This window comes from Oncorhynchus kisutch, linkage group LG19 (genome assembly GCF_002021735.2).
Source record: "Oncorhynchus kisutch isolate 150728-3 linkage group LG19, Okis_V2, whole genome shotgun sequence".
Lineage (NCBI taxonomy): Eukaryota > Metazoa > Chordata > Actinopteri > Salmoniformes > Salmonidae > Oncorhynchus > Oncorhynchus kisutch.
In genome coordinates this window covers 3,265,302-3,287,674 of record NC_034192.2, presented here as the reverse complement: position 1 = coordinate 3,287,674, position 22,373 = coordinate 3,265,302, and the positions used below count along the sequence as shown (strand labels likewise).

General features: G+C 41.9%; 2 protein-coding genes and 2 pseudogenes across 6 annotated transcripts; 2 read left to right on the top strand and 2 right to left on the bottom strand.

The window, feature by feature from the left end:
- Positions 1 to 622: 622 nt before the first annotated feature.
- Positions 623 to 1,976, bottom strand: LOC109896589 (RAD9, HUS1, RAD1-interacting nuclear orphan protein 1-like; annotated as a pseudogene).
- On the top strand, positions 1,836 to 7,995 carry LOC116355001 (forkhead box protein M1). Of its 4 annotated transcripts, none has more exons than XM_031797636.1 (9): positions 1,836 to 2,004; positions 3,235 to 3,750; positions 3,861 to 4,009; positions 4,234 to 4,428; positions 4,615 to 4,743; positions 4,912 to 4,968; positions 5,281 to 5,332; positions 5,458 to 5,627; positions 5,736 to 7,319. In XM_031797636.1, exons 2-9 carry the CDS (start codon positions 3,279 to 3,281, stop codon positions 6,540 to 6,542), a joined length of 2,031 nt encoding a protein of 676 aa, XP_031653496.1. In that variant the 5' UTR covers positions 1,836 to 2,004; positions 3,235 to 3,278; the 3' UTR covers positions 6,543 to 7,319. The 4 variants fall into 4 exon arrangements, with proteins under 4 accessions (XP_031653496.1, XP_031653498.1, XP_031653495.1 ...); XM_031797638.1 differs by lacking the exon at positions 1,836 to 2,004 and adding an exon at positions 2,156 to 2,515 and having other exon boundaries at positions 4,912 to 4,953; positions 5,736 to 7,995; XM_031797635.1 differs by lacking the exon at positions 1,836 to 2,004 and adding an exon at positions 2,157 to 2,515 and having other exon boundaries at positions 5,736 to 7,995.
- On the bottom strand, positions 7,839 to 12,699 carry LOC109896583 (cystine/glutamate transporter-like). 2 transcript variants are annotated; one of them, XM_020490857.2, is made up of 12 exons: positions 12,074 to 12,670; positions 10,644 to 10,770; positions 10,409 to 10,524; positions 10,188 to 10,313; positions 9,981 to 10,080; positions 9,839 to 9,883; positions 9,624 to 9,747; positions 9,418 to 9,521; positions 9,227 to 9,323; positions 8,918 to 9,067; positions 8,617 to 8,794; positions 7,839 to 8,474 (listed from the first exon to the last, which is right to left on the bottom strand). In XM_020490857.2, exons 1-12 carry the CDS (start codon positions 12,306 to 12,308, stop codon positions 8,410 to 8,412), a joined length of 1,467 nt encoding a protein of 488 aa, XP_020346446.1. In that variant the 5' UTR covers positions 12,309 to 12,670; the 3' UTR covers positions 7,839 to 8,409. The 2 variants fall into 2 exon arrangements, with proteins under 2 accessions (XP_020346446.1, XP_020346448.1); XM_020490859.2 differs by having other exon boundaries at positions 7,989 to 8,474; positions 12,218 to 12,699.
- A 1,584-nt stretch (positions 12,700 to 14,283) lies between these two features.
- LOC109896603 (peroxisome assembly protein 26-like) lies at positions 14,284 to 16,388 on the top strand (annotated as a pseudogene).
- The last annotated feature ends 5,985 nt before the right edge of the window (positions 16,389 to 22,373 follow it).

Genomic DNA, 22,373 nt, shown 5'->3' with positions numbered 1-22,373 from the left:
AAGGTGAGTAAGTGACTGAGGCAGTGTGAGTCAAATGCAGTGATTTTTTTTTTTTTAGACAAAGAACATTTTACATTTGCATCCCGCCCTGAATGTAAGCCAGGGCAGGATCAGCCAGCAGCAGCTTCCCGCATGCGCAATCCATTCGCAGTCTGGACGGGGAGGGGTGAACATCTCCTGCTCTGACTGCAGCCGGGAGGGACTGCTGCGTGAGTGCTTTGGGACGGGGTGGGGCCCACGGCAGCACCCACTGCTCGTTGAGAAGAGTAAGAACGATACGTGCTTTCACGTTAGCCTCCAAAAGTCTCCAATAACACCAGAACGTCGCTAGATTTGTCGCTCGTCGATTTTTAAAAAATGTGACGATAGAGGGGTCTGAATACTCGCCAAATATAGCAACAAAGTCACTAAGTTGGCAACACTGACAATAATATTGGATGGCAAGTTATATAGGCTGAGTGATTGGACAGGTTTCTTTGCTTCTGCATGACATGTTACCACACATGTAGCTAGTAAATAGACCCCTCTACTTATACCCAAGTTACTAGCTAGTGTTGTAACACTCACACCACAGAAATTCATTATGTATTTATGTTAAATTGAAAAACAACCAATTTAAAAAAAAAAGATTTAATGTGGACCCAGGGTACAAAGAAAACAAGAACCTAGACAGAGCCACATCCATAATGGGCTGAACTACCAACTGCACATGGACAACATGCCAAGTTATCTCAAGCAGCAAAACAATTGAGTGGACTCGATAATATCCCGAGTAGCAAAACATATATAATATAATATTATAGTCATTGCAACATATCACTTTCAATCAGTGGACTAATGTATTCATGTGGTGTTAACTACAATTCAGTGTTAATTGCAGAACATGATGATAAAATGTCAATATTTACAGTTATATTGATTAGATGCTAATCAGTGCCTCTGCACTTGAAAGATAACCTCAGTCCCTCAGCAACCTCATCAGCCCTTTCCTCCTCCTCCATGTAACCTTGACTCCATAGTCCCTCTCTGGGGTATCTGTTGCTAAAATCTCTGAAGTCACGGTGTGTGGCGGGGTCATCGGCTGTGACGCAGGCAACAGGAGGCGAAGAAAGGAGGAACTACCATCATGGTGTAATTCTGGAGTCTCTACATCAGGTGGGGACAAGACATTGTCCGTGCCAGGGGTGTGGTGTGTTGCTGAGGCAGGAGTCCGAGCAGAGCATGACGCTGGGCTCTTGCAATGTCTGGCAACATTGGCAGCTGATGTTCTAAGAACCACCACACATCTGCTAGAGGTTGATGCTGCATCTTCCGGTGTTACCTCTGACAACCGTCTCCTCTCAGCTGTCCCTTTCCTGAGAGAAGTTATCAGTGTTGGTGTCTACGTTTCATCTTGATTACTTAGGTACTCTGTACTTAGAGAACCGACCTTATGCGCTTGCAAGGAGAGATTCGACTGTTGACCTTCTCTGAAAAGATAAGGCTTGGAACTTGCAAATACAATTTTTTTCTGGATAACAGAACTCCTGTCAAGAATTCTTGTTGCAGAGAGGCACTTCTTCCTCCCTCGCCTTCCTCTGGGTGCAGGGGGCGGTAGTTGATCAAACTGTGGACTCACCTGAAATTGAGTGAGAGACGAGACATCTTTGAACATGTTAGTTATACATTATTTATAGTTTGAACGGACAACATTCAGAAGATAGTAAATAATTACATTAAAAACATGATTGATCATCATAAACATGATCAGTTATCCTAAACTGTGATTACCCAAGAACTACAGGCTGTGCAGCTGTTCTGTCGCTGCTCCTCAACCAGAAATGACTTGCGATTGAGTACGCCTCTCACTTGAGGCACGTTGTGGTATCTGGCGTCATCAAGTGCTGGATCAAAAAACAACAGCGACGGCTTCTGTGAGTTTGGCAAAGATGTCTTTCTTGTTTTACGGGGCATCAGAGATCATGGCTGAGGAGCTGATCGGATCAAAAGAAGGTGAAATATAAGGTGACGTATCAAAGTAATGCAGTATGGAACAGATGTGGTATATAAGAAACGTTATAACGCTATAGCTTGCTTTGTGTTAAGTAGCTAGTTAGCTACAACAAAAATAAGAGTGATGTACCCTTCCATGAACACAGTACGCCTTCGTATATCACAAGACGTACCTGGGTGTATACTGCATGTCAGAAGTAGCTAGTTATCAATGTTTTGAATAAATAATGTCAGAATCAGAAAGGACACCGATTTGGCATTTGCTCCGCTGTCCTCCAAGTCTTGTGGTTAACATAATGGCTAACGCTGATTGGTTTTCACATCCACTGGGTTCAGCCCATTGGATATGCAAAGACCACATGACTGGAATCGCAAATACTGCGCCAAAATTCAAACTCCCTTTCACACTGAATGAAAGGAGGTAGAGATCTAAAAACTACCTATCAACTTTCATTTTCGATTGTCATTGTTTAATTAAGGAGTCAAGTAACCCAGAACAAAAGCGCTTCACCATAATATGAAGGTTTGTTATTTTCAACATGGTTAAAGTTGCTAGTTAGCTGGCTAATTAACTGGATTAAAGTTAGCTGGCAAACTAAACGCGCTAACTACTACCGCTAGCTAGCTAACTACTAGTTTACGTTATTTTGGGGAATATTTTTCTACCTTTGTATGTTAGCTAGCTAACTATAAACCCGTGGATTAGCAACTATTTAATTTAGCTAACACCATCGTGTTCTAGAAGACTGCGTCATAACCATAGCTGATATTTGAAAGACTGGTATTTCTATTCTAAAATCGTTAGCTAGCTAGCTATAGTAACAATTAGCTGGCTGCTTTATTTTTAATTTAAACAATCCAAAATATTTTTGTATAGTTAAGTTAGCAAGTTACTAGAGTAACGTCAGCGCAAATATGGGAAACATAAATTCATGATGTGATCCATATCCGAAATACATTTAATTCGGCGTTGTTACCAGGTTACGCATGCTAGCTAACGCTACTTTAATTTAACCATCAAAAGAACCTTGGATATTTTTTTGAACTAACAGCTTTTGCATCGACAGTCTTGCTTGCTTAGTTGCAGCATATCAACTCAGGTAAAAAGTTGTCAGCACCTGATTCGTCATGAGATCAGTTTCGCTATCATTTAACCATTATAGCTAACTAGCTCTAATCTAACCAGTTTTTTCTGCCCCATGGGAAATGTTGTGACTTTAACGTTACCTGTTATCTCTTCAGACATCAAGTGAAGTCAAAGGGCCAGCCTCTGTAATCTGAGCAAAATGAAACAGAGCCCAAGAAGGCCCCTGATCCTTAGGAGGAGGAAGCTTCCTTTCCAGCTAAATGAACCAACACTTGATGGCTCAATTGAGGAGCCGGATGGACTGCGACACAAGGAACCATCCACATCCAAACCCTCAGGTGGCCAGTGCTTTCCTGATGGCATCCGCATCATGGACCATCCCACTATGCCTGGCACACAAGTGGTTGTCATCCCCAAAACTGCAGACCTTCAGAGTGTAATTGGGGCCCTCACTGCCAAGGGGAAGGAGTGTGGCTCTCAAGGACCAAACAAATTCATCCTTCTAAGTGGTGGTGGCTGTATCAAGGATGGTGCAGATTCTTTCTGTCAACCTAGCTATATGAGAGGACGCAGCTCTGGTAGGGGTAGCATGGCTCTTGTCACACAGCTAGAGAAGGCAACAACAATGGACTGCCTAAAGGATACTAGGACTTTGACTACAATTAAACCATGTATGTTTATTTTCTTTCATAATTTGGGGTTAAATTACCCTCCACTTTTCAGGTGTTGTTTAACTGTTTGATGAACATTGTTGATGCACACAGTTTTTATTATTTCACAGTGAATAGGGACCTTGATTGCAGTCCTCTAGATGACAGCCTTACTAACATCCAGTGGCTTGGGAGGATGAATACAGATGGTCTTGAACCAGATCCTGCTAAGAAAGCTGCCAACAAAGAGAATCATGACACTTGCCAACAGATTCTCCAGGTTTGGCTCCTCTTTTAGCTTCTCGGTGTGATTGTCAACGGACATATGTAAACAGTGATGCTCAAGGAGGGTGTCACCGGCAACATGTTATATGTTTATCAAGAGTGTTGCACTCAAGTGTGATGTTAGTTCTGTGTGCTTGCTGCATTTGTTGAGTCTTCAAAGAGTAGTATCTAAATAGGCCAAACAAAGCCAACCTCTCTTTTGTTCTGTTTTGCACACAGTCACAAAGTGAGCGAATGGAAGCACACATGGTTGTCAAAGACCCCTTGTCAGAGAGACCACCCTACTCGTACATGGCAATGATTCAGTTTGCCATCAACAGTAAGAAGAGCAGGAGGATGACATTGAAAGAGATCTACACTTGGATTGAGGATCACTTTCCATATTTCAGAAAGGTGGCCAAGCCAGGCTGGAAGGTAAACATCCACAATAAGCCCTTGGTCACAGATAGATTTTATTGGTGTCACTGTAGTAGTTGAGGACAATATCGTGTTACAATAGAAGCAGAAGAATACCCCTTAAGCACCCAACAAAAACTGGTATAATTGCCAATGGCATAAGCCACATCCTCTTAGTTTGATATTGTCTATGCTCCTTGCCAGAATTCCATCCGCCACAATCTTTCCCTGCATGACATGTTCATCCGTGAGACAACACAAGATGGCAAGATCTCCTACTGGACCATCCGCCCAGAGGCCAATCGCTGCCTTACTCTTGACCAGGTTTACAAGGTCAGCATGATACCCACTTTTCTGTTCTAAGTCATATTTTGTCGCTTGCCAATTACAACTATGGGACTCCACAAAAGGACAAATCCCTGCATATAACGGTCTTAACTCTGATATTTACTCATCTCTATGATAACTCTGTCCCTTTTGACCAATTGTCCACCCCCACAGACTGAGTCTGATCCCACTTCCATCTCGTCTCGGACCATGCAGGTCTGTGAACAACATGTAAGATCGTTTTACCCTTCTTTTCATCTGTGGCTGTCAGTCAGGGAGGACAGGACAGTCGGAGAGAGGACAGGACATGCTTTCCATCTGCTCTTGTTTAGCTCATTAAGCTGACAATTAATTTCAGGGGAGATGCGAGGTGTAGGCAGAGAGGCAGACATCACAGGACCACCGTACATAGTCAGTAACTTCTTCTACACAGGTCTAACTCATGCCGTCTTCATATGTTGTCTTTGAGAAGAGAAAGGGACCATTTCAATTAGAATAGTTGTGTTGGGAATAAGAAGTTAACATCTCAATTGTCTCCCGCAGCAACAAAAGAGAATTGCTCCGGAAATCAAGAAAACATCTGCCAGTGTCCCTGGTGAGTGAGGGAAAGACGTGGGGGGGAAACAAGCAGCTGGACAATTACCAAACCTTTGCGAGTTGGAAATTATTGATGTGTAGCTGTTGCCTCATTACATTTTTTTCTGCCATCCATATGTTCAGAGAGGAAGATGAAGCCCCTTCTTCCTCGTGCAGACTCCTACCTGGTCCCCATCCAGCTGCCTTTCACCCAGTCACTCTTCCTGTCCTCGTCCACACAGCTCCCCCTCTCTGCCCCCCAACAGAAATCTAGCTCCTCAGGAGGGGGAAAGAGGGTCCGTATAGCTCCCAAGGTAAAGTCTCACCATTACCATATGTTTTTTTTTTATTGTGAAGTGCCGGGAGGTTACTTGATTCCCTATAGTTATTAAATGAATACGCTGGAACTGTGTGTTTGGCAGGTTACGTACAGTGATGCCTCCACAGTGATGTTGTATGCTCCTCCAGTTGAGGAGATGAAGGAGGAGCAGGTCTGTGTGCCCCTGACCTCCGTTGCCCCTAGGGCTGTTCTGACCAACACCAGGAAGGAAGTCAGCAGCTCCCGTCGCAAGCAGCGCCTCGTCCTGCCTTCCAATGAGGAGCCCGTGCTCCTCTTCCCCGACAGCACCTTCTTCGACTCGGGCCTGGCCTCCGATGGCTCCGCCTTCCAGGACGCCGAGCTCGATCCCCGGCCGGAGCCTGACAGCCCCTGCAGGGAGTTCTCTTTCAAGACCCCCATCAAGAGCAGCCACCCAGCCTCCTCCACCCCCAGCAAGCCACCCACTGTGCTGTTAGAGCCCTGGAGGGTGACCCCGCTGGGCAAGGAGAGAGGCGGCATGCTGGACTTCAGCCCCATCCGAACCCCCGGCCCCAACTTCACCCCGCACCGCCATGACCACACCCCCTTCAGCTTCAGTAGCACTCCCTTTAAGGACCTGCCCTTGTTCAACTCCCCTCGCGAGCTGCTCACCTCTGCACGCTCCTCATCTGCGGCTGGCCTCACCGACACCTGCTCCCCGGGGCCGGAGCGTCTGCAGGGCTGCTCCAGAGTGCTCCAGATCGGGGGTCCCTCCACAGCTAACCGCTCCCTTACGGAGGGCTTGGTCCTGGACACCATGAACGACAGCCTGAGCAAGATCTTGGTGGATATCAGCTTCTCTGGCCTGGAGGATGATGATCTGGGTATGGGGAACATCAGCTGGTCTCAGCTCATCCCTGAACTCAAGTAGCCACTGCCGAGCAGAGAGCACGACCCTTTCAAAGTTCCTTGCTAGATGAGGATGCCATAGTCTCATCATTACCCAAGCTGCTCACATCATCTTCCAATCTGTAAATGTGGGAGTGTTTCTAACTTAGATTTTTTTTCTTTGTCGTTGGTTGCTTTTGTCAAAACTAACCAGTCTTTTTCCTCTCTCTTGGTTGTGTTTCATGCCACAAGCTTAAGCGACCATATTTTGATTACAATTCACTGCCTCCCACGATAGTCTTGAAGGAACTACTAGAGAACCGAAAAGTATGTTGATATGTAGCCTGCATAGAATATGTATGTTAATTTGCACATTTTGTAATATATTTTGCTCTTTAAAATGTACATTTATACATAGATAAATCATCAAACTATCCAGTGAGACCGACACTACCATGCTAGAATATAAGATGTGGTGCCTGAGCGAGTCTCCATTTGATTGGACCTCTGAAAGGATGTAACATGATGTACAGACGATCAACCACCAATGAGAGAAAGTAATAAACAACAAGGACTGTCTACACCCAGAGGAGATGCCATTTTTGATTGACCAAGTCAACACTTATTCTAGTGCACTTTTGTAACTTATTCTAGGCATGACAATGTCCAATCTGCTTTGTGAACTTTTAAAGAGTGGTAGTAGTTTCTTACTCACTATGTAAAAGCATAAAGTAGTACGGTGATTGTCTTCTATTCCTGTGTTACTCCGTCTGGGTAGAAGGGAAATATATTTGAATAAAAAAAAATGTTTGAATTGTCATTGGAAGTTTTTTGGCTAGAAGGTTAAACATTTAATGCATGAGTTTATGGTTTTATCTTGATCGAAGGGTCATAGTTGTTACTTTGTTATGGGAAAGGAAGACGGCATCATTTGCATAGGACCAATTGTGAATGATGTAAGGCTTTTTATAGTTCTTCTCAGTTCCTTTGTTAGCTGTGCTTGTGGTGGACACATTCAGGTTAAAGTCTGAGGAGCATCCTGTCTGCTAGTGTTTAATATCATGGCATGGGCTTGCTGGTGATTGACTTGGTTTCTTATCTTTACCGTACTGGTGTCTTGGAAACTGTAGCTAATGTAAACGTTTAAAGTGCCTTTTTTCTTTTTGGGTGGGTGTGCTGACTACAGTGAAACCCGCTGACTTTGCTGCTCCTTTTCACATTGGTTGGGTTTAGATGTCTTAACTTGACTAGATTTCACACAGTCCTGGGTTTCTTGCCCCATATCATTTAAAATAATGATAAACTGGAAGAGGCATGAACACCACATAATATTCAAGAACTTTTACATTCTGGTTCAGTATTTATTACATGACCAGTACAACAGACCCCAGAGGGAGGTTTGGGGAGAAACTGACATGGGTAAATTTGGGGATGTTTAAGAAAAGCATGTCTGTTTTATGAATCCTATGTAAATGGAATAAATTAATGTCACAGTTTCTCTTTTTGTTTTATTTGAGTATAAAATCAAATGTATTTATAAAGCCCTTCGTACATCAGCTGATATCTCAAAGTGCTGTACAGAAACCCAGCCTAAAACCCCAAACAGCAAGCAATGCAGGTGAGTACCAAATACCAGTATGTCAACATTTGCTGATGAGCGTCATTTTAAATGTAAATAATCCACACAAAACATCTATCGTATTCAAAGCGTAAAATTACATCTCATTAATTCAAGTAAACAAAAACAAGTTTTTTTTCTGCGGAACTAACTTTCCCAGCAGTGAATGTTGTAGAGTTAACGGCTCATTTTCCAAATCTAACATGCCTTGGTATTTACATCCATATACAATATGGAGGGCACAGCAATGGGTGTCTGTCCGTCCAGTCAGTGTGTGTGTAAAGAGGCGTCTTTAGTAGGTCTGAACTTCCTGCTGAGCCACCTCCAGCAGTATCTGGAGCTGCTTACTGCAGTAGTCTGGAGAATAGAGAGGCAGTCCTGTCAGTGACTTGCAACAGCCATAACTATCCCACACAACACCCTCATCTGACATTTCTGCTATCAGTAATTCAGTATGATGACAACGACATTATAGTGGCATGATAAGGATGTGACTTACTGAATATCTTTCTCCATCGGGTGGGCAGGCGTGAGCGGTGCACGGTCAGGTAGTAGACAGGGATTCCAGACAGGGTGAGAGCACAGCTGCCCCCTGTGTTCCAGGGGTCTGAGTACAGAGACAGCCCAACGATGAAGAAGCACACCACTGTGAAGGTGACTGCAATGGCCAGCGGCACCTAGTAGACATAGAATAGAATTATGAGCTGATCATAGGAATAAAACTAGGTAAGCAGTCAAGAAACCGCCAACTAGTAAGTACCAAACAAGTGACATTAGTTAATTATAGTAGTCATAGCAACCTTGAAGGGTCTTGGGTGGAGGGGGAAGCGGTAGCGATGGATGAGCATCCCCATGGTCGCCATGGCAATGAAGAGCCACCGAGAGAAGGAGGCAAAGTTGATCAGCTGGAATATCTCTCCTCTTGCCACCATCACTACCACCAACGGATACTGCAGGAAGGACAACACAAACATCTCAACTGGACCATGAAAGCAAAGCATAGACCTACCTCATCAACCCAATAAGGACATCCCCACAATACAGATGTCTGTAAAGAGACTCTAATAGGGTTAGCAAGGATGACTATGGGCAGTAGTAGTAGACTATACCAGCAGCAGAACAGCAGGCAGAGGCGTGTTTCTACGGATATGGATCATTGAGAAGAGGACTGGCCAGTGTCCCTCCCTGGCCCCCACGAACAGCATCCTGCACCACGGACAGACAGACGTCTCGTGAATAAAACCAGCCAAGCGTACATCAAGGGGTACATTTCTGAATTACGAGAGTGCAGCATTATTACCTGGGTGCTCCAAAGAAGCCACCGTTCAGCGCCCCAAGACAGGACACAGCTACCAGTACAGGAATCACAGAGGCCAAGCCGTGAAGCGCACGATTGGCAAACGTCTGCGATAAACAGACAGCATATATGAGACTGACATGCAGTTCACTTCATATGCAGTTATTTTTCGTCTCTTGGCTTTGACCATCTGATGCCACAGTACTGACCACAGCTACAGCGTCAGACACAAGAAGCTCCTCTGCTGTCATCATTGTGTAATAGGCCACGTTGACAAGAACGTAGCACACAGTCACCGTCACCATGGAGAAGATGATTGCCCGTGGGATGTTTCTGACAAAATAGAGCAGACAAACTAAGACATGAGGTTACTTGATTTTTTGTGTGGAAATAATTGGTCAATTGTTTTTTTAATATAAAATACCTATTTGGGTTAATGACCTCCTCTGTGACAAAATTCAGATAAAACCTGTGGAGAAAGTAAAATATGTTAATTTATCAGTTAACAGTTCTTTATGGATAACACAACAATGGTATGATATGAGAATTTCTTGTGCACTGTTTACCATCCACCATAGGCATATAGACCAGAATAAAAGGCCAATGGTAGCTTATCCAGTGTTAATGTATCAATCTCAAAGCCATTCTGAAAGTTCTCTGTCTGTCCTGGGGAGGGGAGAGAGGAAAATGAGTTAGCAGGGTTTGGTTGATTAGGGTCCTGTGTATATTGTGTACATCGTGTATCATTTTACTCTACCAAAACCACTACCCACCTCTGGCTAATGCCGTGATGCCAGGAACGATAATTAAGACCAGGGCAAACATCTTGATGAATGTCAGCGTGACCTGGGTGCGAGATGCCAGGGTCACACTCCAGCAGTTTATCGCCACCACAAATGCTACAGTGAGAGGAGGAAGATAAACCTTGTTGAAATAGTATACCATAGTAATCAAACAATTCACAAAGTATTTTCGGTTGTATTTTATCACTCACTCACTCCAAGGATGCTGACCAGTTTAATCAGTGCTGTGGGAGGAGCACAAGGGCTGAAAAAGGGATCCACCACATAGCGTCCGAACGCCAGGGACACGTAGGATGCTACAGCTGGCCTTTACAGTCCACATGGAGTACAGTATTAAAGTATTAGAAAAACTTGTAGTAAACTATACTGTCTCCTAAACTATTCTAAGAGTGTATGCACAGAGACACGGAGATACAGGCTGCTGACCTGATGAATAAAAACTCTGCCCAGAGACGCAGGAACGCAGGCAAGGGTCCTAATGTTTCAAGCAGATAGGTGTAGTGGCCCCCTGACTTTGTAAAGGTGGTTCCCAGCTCAGCATAGCACAAGGCCCCTGGACAAAGGGCAGAGACAGATGACACATCTCCCACAGGGCATAGCGTCAGTTCAACGTAAAGTTTTGATTTACATTTGGCTGAGTTGTCAACTAACACGAATTCAATGTGAAATCACAAAAAATGTCAAGTAATTGGATTCCTTGGGTGAAAAAAAAATACAAAATTCCCTTAGTTGATTACTTTTTTCAAATACAGTCAGTTTTCCCACATTGAATTTGTTGATTGAAATGATGTGGAAACTATGTGGACTCAACAAATTTTTGCTCAGTGGGCTGGGATATTTTCTATTGTATAACGATCTCTATACATTCAGGAAACAGATTTTTTTCAAATATTAATTATTCAGTGCATATCATTAGTTATAGCTGTGCTTATAACTGTGGTATAATAAAGTTAAAAACTGGGGGAATACCTGGGAAAGGTCAGGCATACATCCACCCCATGCTACCCTTTTGATCCGTTTATTTGGTCAGCCATAGGCTATTACCCTATAAACAGCCGTAATGAATAGTACAGATCTTCATTTTATCACTTTTATTCCTAAGTATTTTCCCGCACAGCAGTAAATTCAAACTTGTAGCGTATTTGAGGTTTAAAAAGGCTTCTGAAGTTTGTAATTTCCACTGAAATGTCTATTTCAGACTTGATTTGCCCTAATGAAAAATGCATCAACCCCTACAAAAATGGCCATTAATTATAATCCACAGGCTCATTTTCCTGCTGTAGCAAACTGGCTCAAATTAAGATCCAACATCTGTATGTTAACCCATCAGTTTAATAGTAAACATTTGGACATCTGTGCAAGGACTCATATACTTGAAGGATAATAAATGTTTTAAATTATGTTAATGGTACAAATAATAGTGGTGCATGTATGACAATAACCGGTACAGTGAACTGTTATTACCTTAATTAAATAAGATAAGTCAAAGTTACTTTATAGGTACAAAGGTTTGTTCCCATGTGCAAATAACAGAGGATTGTGGACCATGGCCAGATCATTCAACTAAGTGAATACATCCAGCACAGTTTTATTTTTGTATATTTTTAACCATTTTAATTGAAAAAAAATCACAGTAAAGGTGCTTCATTGTTACCTAGAAATGTTTTAATTTTGAGATAAAAACGGCTGCAATGGAACCTTTAACAATACTGAATCAGACTGAAGTGTGAATATCTAATACAAATGTTTCAAGACAGATATTGTGTTAGCAACTGCCACTCTCAAACATCACAATTATACTCCTCTTGCTTTCATAGGTACCAGCTACCTCTTTTAAAATGACAGTTGGTGCTTACCGAAGGTGGAGAGGACCCCACACAGTGTCCAAACCACCAGTGACAGCCCCACACTACCACTGTTCATCAGAACCCCTTTTGGTGCAATGAAGATGCCGCTGCCCACCACGGTACCGATGATGAAGGAGATAGCCGGAAGCATACCTATTGTCCTCCTCAGGTGGATCACTTCATCTTCTTTCTTCTCCTTCACCTCATCCCCCTCTTCCTTCAACTGAATTCCATCTATGCCCATGCTTCAGCAGCCTTGAAGGTGTGAACACACACCTTGTTTAGATAGCCAGCCTTACACCAACACGTTCCAGTGAATAAATCAAATACCAAAAAATTACGTTTAAGCAGCAAAAATCCTTTCACATTCCAGTTTAAAGAAAACACAGAAGTAGCTCATTTAAGTGAACAAAAAAGTATTCTCTCTTTATGAACACAAGAGTATAGTAATTCCCTTTATGGATAAACTATAAAATTAACATATCCCTTTTCATATACTGAAACTGCTTGTATATATCCAATGAAGATTGCTTGATGTAGAGGACGAGTGTGAAAGACGAGACAAGCTAGGGGAGGGTGACAAGCCGAGTGGAGCTGTATGAGCTGAACGGGTAGACTAGTATACCCCTCACACTTGCACAAGGCCCTCTCCCCTGAACTTGTTTTTTATCCCCTCATTGGCTCTTGCAAATCAGCACAGCCAGTAACCATAGAAACTCACCAATCCTGCACAAGCAGAAAACAAAGCCAGCAGTCTTCTTCCCAAGCTTCAACAACATGAGTAATTAAGGTAGTTTAGACAGTCAAAGCCATGGTGCATTCATTGTACTGTGTGTGTGTGTGTGTGTGTGTGTGTGTGTGTGTGTGTGTGTGTGTGTGTGTGTGTGTGTGTGTGTGTGTGTGTGTGTGTGTGTGTGTGTGTGTGTGTGTGTGTGAAGTTTTGCTTGTGTGCACAGCTATAAACACGGAATACCATGGGGAGAGAACCCAAACACCCCTTGTAACGGCAGCTGTACAAATAACAGGGGGGTCGCTTACAACAACAACTTCACAACAGAGAAACTATACGTGCTATAGGAGCAGATGGCCTTGTTGATATTCTCACTAATATCCACAAAATATAATTATAATTCATTCATAACCAAATCAGAACCAAATAACATCCAATTTGACAAAAATGTCAACACTAAAATGGGGTTGAATGCCACATCAAACAATTGGCATGTCATTTCTGTCTCTCTGCACACACGCCTGATGAATAAAACCAAGGTCATGGAGTTTGTCCCTGTGTGTGAACTGTGAGGTATTTCTGTCATGAGCAAAGAAACTTCAGCTTGAGATCACATGTGAGGGATCAAACAGCAAACTGTGAAAAAATGTATCTGGCCTCTCTTTCCTTAACGCTTGGGAGACTGTGGCTGTCCATTTCAGTTAATCCATCGCTTGGCTCCCTATTGTTAAAAATCTTTCAACACAGCAGTTAACAAAGGCATTATAGCTGCTTTATTTTCATTTGACATGTTTGTTGTAATTGCATGTGTTGACAATGGTTGTCAGCATTTCCGGGAAACTAAGTATCACAATATTTGACCACTCTACACCATCACATTATGTGATTTGAATAGTACAGAAAGGCAAAGCATGCCATTTATTTTTCTACTTTGCATGTTTATTGAGCTGAAAGTTGTGAGGATGTTTGAGAGAGATTCCTACTGCTATGAAAAATAAGTATTTCAAACATCAAACATCACGTCTAATATTTAGAACCTTCTAAATCTGTCTCTCAACAGAAAATTTGTCAACTAGAGTCTCTTAACACGCAAACCTTACTTTGCACAGTATAATCAGCTCATGGCATAGAGTTATTTTGAGTTTTTCAACTTCATTGCTTTCTGTCCTTGTTTTACAAAACAGTGACGCAAATGTATATGCAAATGCGCCATTGTTCCAGAGATCCCACAAATCAATTATCATATTCAGTGGTTATATTTATGAATTAATTCATAATTGAATGTCGCATAGGGAAATCTGCTTGACAACATTCATTTTGGGGGGGAATTGCAAGCATCTTTTTGGGGATGTCGAAAATCTGGAACCCCACCATTCCGGCACTCCGGGCGAGCTAAATCAGCACACCTGGAGGTTCACGCATGAATAAGAACGCAAGTGATTGGCTGCCTTGTGTTCATGAGTAATCTCCTAATAGGATTGTTGGCGAATGCGGAAGCAAAATAAGAGCATGTAGATTGCTTCAGAATGTAAACAAATTGGTACAAGGCAGGTACCACCGTTTTTTGCAATTAAACTTACCACCACCACATAATTGACGGCACGTTTCACATATTGGTAAAAACGTTACTAATGTTTGGTTGACAGTCAGTGATTCGTATTTCCATTTTGTCGGCACAAACAACTCAAAGAGAAGAAACGTTAGTTACCTACAGTAAAATGAGGAGCAACTCGTCCACCTCAATGGCTCAGACTCTCAGCTTCGGGTCTGTCCGTCAAAACCCCCGGCTGAGTTAAAATGTTGCGCTGACACATGGACTGATGGACTCAGCTGTCCAGCTGCTAATGGTTCGGGGGGATTTCCAAGCTGCTTTCGACACCTATGAGAGAGGTCTGGAGAGCATTTTAAAATCGGAGAAAAAGGACAGCAGGTGGGTACTAATTCTTAGAATGTGCTCTGCTTTTATGACATGGTCCTTGTTGCATTGCATTATTGGACTAACCCGTTGTCCAGCTGACTTTCAGGTATAGGGAGTTCAAGGCTGCACTCAGCATTGTGGGGATTCAACCATTGGCTGATCTCAATCAGTGACCTGGTGCACTGGCATGGATTCTGCAGCATTATGCGTGCCCTGAGAAAATACCTGCCAAAATAATGCAGATGTGGTGAGGAAAATGTAACATGGTTAATTTGCAGGTTCTCATTTCTTCCACCCCATTTATAACAGTGCTATACACTGTAGACACTGGACATTGTGGTGAGGTCAGAGGTATTGCATTCACAGAGGACCAGAAACAAACAGCACTCGATATTGTGGAGAATAAAGAACCTCAGCCAAGAACAATCCCCAAGCCTTAGTCCCAACCCCAGTCTTGTGGTGGAGCTGCTGGACTTAACACACCTCAAGGTGGATCTCACTTACAGTTGCATTATCCCTTTGTATTGACATTAATGCTGCCAGACAGTGTGACTGACTGTGTGTTTGTACTTTATAGGTGCTGTGATTCAGAAACTTGAGGCCTTGCTTAGACTTTTGAACAGAGGACTATCGGTAGCCAGTGCTGGGTCATTCCCTATTCGGGGAGTCTTTCTGGCTGTGGTCCTTCTCTACATGCTTTTTGTCCGGATGGATCCAGGTAAATAAATAAAAATAATTTGAACATCAAATTAATGTGGTTGCTTTAGTTAATACTAGTCTAGCATTTAGCATACAGCGTTTGTCTAGCTTTTGATTGCAGCCAACCTACCTACAGTATTTAAGCAACTAAGCACTGAACAGCGACTAGATATCAGAACAAAAAGCAGAAATGTTATGATTCTTGGATATGGTTTCTCCACAGCTCATCCCTCATCTTTCCCCTGGATCTCACAGATGCTGCAGATGCTGAAGCAGATGTGGGACGCCATGTTTGCTCCTTACTATCGAGCCTGAGCTCAGAGCTAACTGTAAAACCATACAGCCTGGTGCTGGGATATCAGGTTTAAATTTGACTGAGACTGAAGAGCTCACCATTGACCATCTAATCATGTAAATATTAATAAGGGACTGAGATAAATAGAGAAATTCAGGGGGGCTTTTGTTGGCAAAAACAATGTGAATACCTGTGAAGGCAGAATGTGAACATGGATACCTGTGAAGGCAGAATGTGAACAACATGGATACCTGTGAAGGCATGTTTGGACCAATACTGGGTCTATCCAAGGCTCAGCCAATCGTTCACATAACTATGGGGGGTGATTCATGCCAGAATTAAGACATGTGAAGCTACTGATTCCTCACCAAGTCACCGAATGTCTTCCTTGCGCCATCAAATAACGCCATGAATTAACATGGACTGTCAATGGAGACACGTATTTAAGGTGACAAACTGCCGACGCATTCACGTCATGTGACACGTACACGTCATGTAGACTAGTGTTCATGTCGTGTAACGTGTAGGTTTATTTTGAATGATCTTAGCATGAACGCCTTAACGTCTACATGTGTTATGTGTTACGTGTAATTTTAAGTGTCTGTTTAGTTTATTATTCTCACCATGATCTCACCTTACAAACGTCTACATGTAAATGTTTTTATAAAATAATATTTTAGTTTGTCAATTTCATTTGTCGATTTAGCTAAAAATAGGCCTATCACCTCAATACAAGACTTATTAGGCAAGTTGATATCACAACCAGCCACCATTACTGTGTAGATATGCCTATTTATCATGCAAACAAAAGGGCTTCTTGATAGCTTAGTGGGTAGAGTGTTGGGCCAATAACCGAAAGGTTGCAGGATCGAATCACTGAGCTGACAAGGTAAAAATGTATAATTTTGCCCAAGCAAGGCAGTTTAACCCACTGTTCCCCAGGCGATGAAGATGTGGATTTAGATTAAGGCAGCTCCCCGCACCTCTGATTCAGAGGCTAAGAGGTAGCCTCGGTCTTTACTGGCGCATTCAAAACAACTCGGAAGTTGGCAATCTCTGACTTCCGACTTCAGTGCATTCAAGACAACTGGGAACTTTGAAAAAAACTATCTCAGACTGGGATTTTTGTTTTGTTTTGAACAGTCATCCAACTCGAAATTCCAATTCAGAAACTCTGGCATCTTTCTCTTACCTGAAAATCACTGATGTCATGATTTGACCTCGTTTTTTCCCACTCCCCAGTTTACTGGATTAACAGACACAATCACTGTCACCAAGCAATCTTTAGTCTATACATTTCTGTTGAGATGTCTTATGGTTAAAAGCAGGGTTCTAATTGAGGGGGTAGGGGGTATGTGAGAATATAGGCCTTGTTATAGAGATGGGCAAAAAGCATATGCTACATAAGCATATGTCTTCTTATCCATAGGAAAAGCAACAGTCCAGATTATATAAAGCGATCTAGGCTATAACAATGATTAACTCCACGATTATTTATGCATAGTCTACTTGCCTATTGAAGGTCTTGATCAGCCTAAACATCATAGGAACATGTGGTTGGCTTATTAAATGCTCTGCCATTTAGAGCTATGCCTACCGTAAAATACAAAAACGTTAGGATCGGTATGGGTCTATGCATAGACCAAAAAGTTTAACATATAAAAACATGTGTTATTCAGGAGAATCCCATTGAATCAGGCTATTTATTTCAGTGTAGTTGTGTTCTTTCGCATATCCTTAGACTAAACGGAACCGAAAACACCCCAGCCTGTTTTAATCACAGATCATGATGAAGCCTGAACATTTCAGCTGTTTGTCATTGACTTAGTCCACAATCGCCTACAGATTTGAAAGACATGAAGACCTATATTTAATCTGGATTTGACAAACAAAAGCCTGACTAGGATCTTGACTTTCCCCTAAATAAAGTCATATTTATTACCAATTAGGCCAAATGTATTTCTATTAGTTGCATAGGCTGACCATTGTGATTAATGTTATTTACCATCTTCTGCTTCAGGGTAAAAAATAATATAATCCCCCCCCCCCCCCCCCCCCCCCACACATTAATGTTACTTACCTTACAGATCGCAAAGTGAGCTAATTTCCACTCCATTCATATGCAGATATATTTCATTCATACACTGGCTTGTCTGGCTGGCATGTTATCATTTTAAGCAGGCCTTCCCTTATCAACACTGAAATAACATTAGTCCTCTATTTTGATTTTTTTTTTTAACAATAGCTCATTAGTACACCCTTGTGGTTTAATATTTATTTTATTTATTTCACCTTTATTTAATCAGGTAGGCAGGTTGAGAACAAGTTCTCATTTCGGAATGGAATGGGCTTTGGGGGTGACCAGTGAGATATACCTGCTGGAGCGCATGCTACAGGTGCGTGCTGCTACTAAATTATGGTGTGTGGAATAGAGAGGAGGTGGGTGCTGTGTGGATGGGAGGTTCTGCCGGTCACTTGTTTTTAACAGGTAGTCAGTCTTGGAAGGTGAACTCGAAGAGGGAAACTGCGAAGTCCAGGCACTGCTGCCCTCTTTGTTCTGAGTGTTTGTAGTGCTAGTGTTTTTAGCTAATCTGTGCAGCTCACATTATGTGCCCAGTATGTTGTTTTCTTGCTCTATCTTAGCAGATAATGACAACTTGACAATAACAGTAGCTATTGTATTGAAAAGTTGGAGGGTGGTTGGTAATGGAGGACATCAGGTGGATCCATGTCTGGGTGTTAGGCAGAACCCCTAGGTCCTGGAGAACAGGAGCAGAGTAAAGGGTAGGACACAGACGTAAACAAGCAAACACACAGGTTAAATGATTATCAGGTATTTAAAAATACTAGGGATGCACAATATATCAGTGAACATATCGGAATCGGTCGATATTAGCTAAAAATGCCAACATCTGTATCGGCCCGATGTCTAGTTTAATCCCTATGTTAAAAACCGATGTCAAAGCTACCGTGCATACCTATATAACTGCAGTCTTGACGTAATAATGCCACGTAAACCTAGCCCACACAATGTCTGCTGTGTGGATCGAGCAGTCAACATGTTGAGCAGTCATTTGAAAGAGTAAGAACATTTCAGCTGGACAACTCAAAGGCGAAATCCATTAAAGCCAAGATAATGGAATTCACCAACCTTTCTGTCGTGGGCGATGTTGGCTTTCGCCGACTGGTCAAGCACCGGTACACACTACCAAGTGCAGTATTTTCCAGATGTTGCCCTACAGGAGTTACACAGTAATAGCGACACTGCTATTAGCTTCACGACATACATACTATGGAACGCCGACTGGTCAAGCACCGGTACACACTACCAAGTGCAGTATTTTCCAGATGTTGCCCTACAGGAGTTACACAGTAATAGCGACACTGCTATTAGCTTCACGACATACATACTATGGAACGCCGTTTGAGTCTTTGCGTGTCAAATAATATACAGTAGCATTGTCAAAGCTGTACAAAAAATCTGCAAACAAGCAAACGCCGGCCACGAACGATGTGTTTACAATACCGCGTTGGTAATGAAGCATAAGTTGTTCGACCGCAACTTCTGGGGTAGCTAGCTTTAGCTTGGTACCTAGCTAGCACCAATACAACTAGCCTGAAAACAATGACCAGTAGAAACTGCAATCATTTTCATTATTCTTAGCAATGATTTAGGAATCCTTGTAAGTATTAGCTAGTTTGCCACTTGTTGTTCGCCTATTGAAATTGAACTTCAGTTCATGAAAATAAATTGCTAGCCAGCTAATTAACCCTGTTGCCCAAAGCTAACGTTATAAGCAGCCAGCTAGCTTCATCTGGCTAGTGAAGCTCAACCGGACTGGGTTATGTGCTGTGAAGCTAGCCACAATAAGGATTAAGCACAATAGTGGAATTTGCGGTTTGCCTTAAACATAAAAGTATGTCATTGACAGTGTTGCAAATGAATACAAATAGAATTATACCATACTTTTAATTTGAAGGCTAACCACGAAGTCCATTATTGTGGCTAGCTTCACATAGATTGGTCCGACCACCATTAATCAAATAAGAACTGTCTTATAAATTAGAGTTATTTCAGATGACACCTAGCTATATAGTTAGCTAGCTAACTATAGCTACTGAAACAGATTATGTCAGGTTATTTGACACGTCAAATAGTGTTATTTGACGTGTATCTTTTTTGACACGCAAAGACCCAAATGCCTTTCCATAAAAATCCTGGTTGAGAATTAAACGACTGAACAACTGAACAACGAAACAGCACAGAAAGTAAGTGAAAGAAAGAGTCTGGTCGTTGATGGGCATCATACAAAAGAATATCATTTTTTGGTTCCAAGCACCCTTTTTAAATGGGTTACAGAAGGGAATTCAGAGTTAAGCACGTTCCCTTCCTTTACAGAACTTCATGGCTATTGCCTCCACCCACTTGGTAAAATAATCGGTCGCCATCAGGCTAGACAAGTACTCACCTATAAGCACAAGGTGACACATTGAAACATTGTGTTCTCTATGATATGCCATTCATTGAAATCATAATACAGTGGGGAGAAAAAGTATTTGACACACTCCCGATGCACGTTTTCCTACTTACAAAACATGTAGAGGTCTGTAATTTTTTATCATAGGTGCACTTCAACTGTGAGAGATGGAATCTAAAACAAAAATCCAGAAAATCACATTGTATGATTTTTAAGTAATTCATTTGCATTTTATTGCATGACATAAGTATTTGATCACCTACCAACCAGTAAGAATTCCGGCTCTCACAGACCTGTTAGTTTTTCTTTAAGAAGCCCTCCTGTTCTCCACTCATTACCTGTATTAACTGCACTTGTTTGAACTCGTTACCTGTATAAAAGACACCTGTCCACACACTCAATCAAACAGACTCCAACCTCTCCACAATGGCCAAGACCAGAGAGCTGTGTAAGGACATCAGGGTAAAATTGTAGACATGCACAAGGCTGGGATGGGCTAGCCAGTCTCCAGACCTGAACCTACATACGGGGTCTTCTTCTTTGATACTATGGCAGTCTGCAAACAAGTGCATACCCCCACCCACTGCCCTGGCTGTATATCAGCCCAAATAATTAACAAAATACAAATAAACAAAACCCAATGTACTCCTTTATTGAGATTCAACTGCCAATGCCCATCCTACAGTCTCTGGGGCCTGAGAAAGTAAAGCATCTTCGGACAGTATTCTTTGCAGTGTTTTCGGCAGTCCTGTAAACCTAAAACATTTTTTGCAGGGGACACTATTTGGCATGACAGGCTCTTTGATTTTTAATTTGATTTCCCATAAATGACTACTGTAGTGGAAGGATGAGAAGGTGATAATACTCCTGACTGGCTGGCGTTCCCATGGAAGTCCTGGGGTCATTGACACTGTGTGAATTAAATTGTCATGTTTGGATTGTTCAAGAGTTTGTAAAGAGATATGAATATTGATATATTTTATTGCACTGTTCAGAGGGAATGACACAATGACCCTCATCATTCAAATATAGTTGATTAGATTAGAATCTGGTTGTGTTTTCCTTTCTTTGACTTTTCCCTGCGCCATATGTGTTCCCAATTCAGCTAAATGTAATGCTATTAATAAGCTTGAAATGTATTCCTATTATTTTGCATAGGTTAACCATTGTGATTGATGATATTCACTATCTTCTGCTTTTCATGAATAAACAGGCATGGGTAAAAACAACAAAAAGGCCCTTAGATTTTTCATTTGTTTCCCATGAATAACGACCTTGGTAATTTATTGTTAAAACGAGAGGCTGTTTGGATCTTTAATTTAAAGACCCTTGCTCCGTTCGGTCTCAACGTAGACTTTGTTCTGAAGCCATTCTTGTGATTGTTATGAATTTGCCATTATAATTGTTTGTAGGCTTATGTAGTCTAAATTGAATCTATTATTGTATGCTATCCATTTGTTTTTTGTATTTTGTTCTTTGTATGTCATTTTAATATTTAATAATTAACCAATGATATTAGGCCATACTTGGCCATGATTACAGACACCTGTGTGTGTCTTTTGACATTATATAAACGAGTCCCCCTGCAGTGTTTGTGATTATACCCTGATGAAGACAGCTTGCCTGTCGAAACGTTGGACATTCGATTTTTGCATCTGAGCTCTTAGAGTGTGAGGCTCTCCTTTATTTTCAGCTGTCACAAGGTTCAAACATACCATATCTGTGGAAATCTCCAAGAAAAGACATTCTCACGGAAGTCCTTGGGTCACTGACACCAGGGGAGGTGTGAGGACAGATGAAAACGTGAATAAACTAAATTAATGTTACTGTGTAAATTAAATTGTCATGTTTTAATTTTTTAAGAGTTCACAAAGAGCTACGAATTTGTATATATTTGATTGTACTGTAAGTGCTATGGATTTATTGTTACACAAAGTGTTATTATGTTAGTCGGGAAGCCGATAGTTCATAGAGGGAGAGATACAAGGATGCGTGCCTATCATTTACATTGAGCTGATTAGATTCGAGTCTGGCTGTTTTCCTGTCTTTTGTTATAACTAGCAAAGTGCCAAGAAACGTTCATTCAGGTTGGGCTTCAGTTTCTGCTTGAATTTGGTTACAGTAGTCATTTAAAAGAACAGTGAATTTGAGAACTTGCTACCAAGCACCTTTATTTAACCAGATAGGCT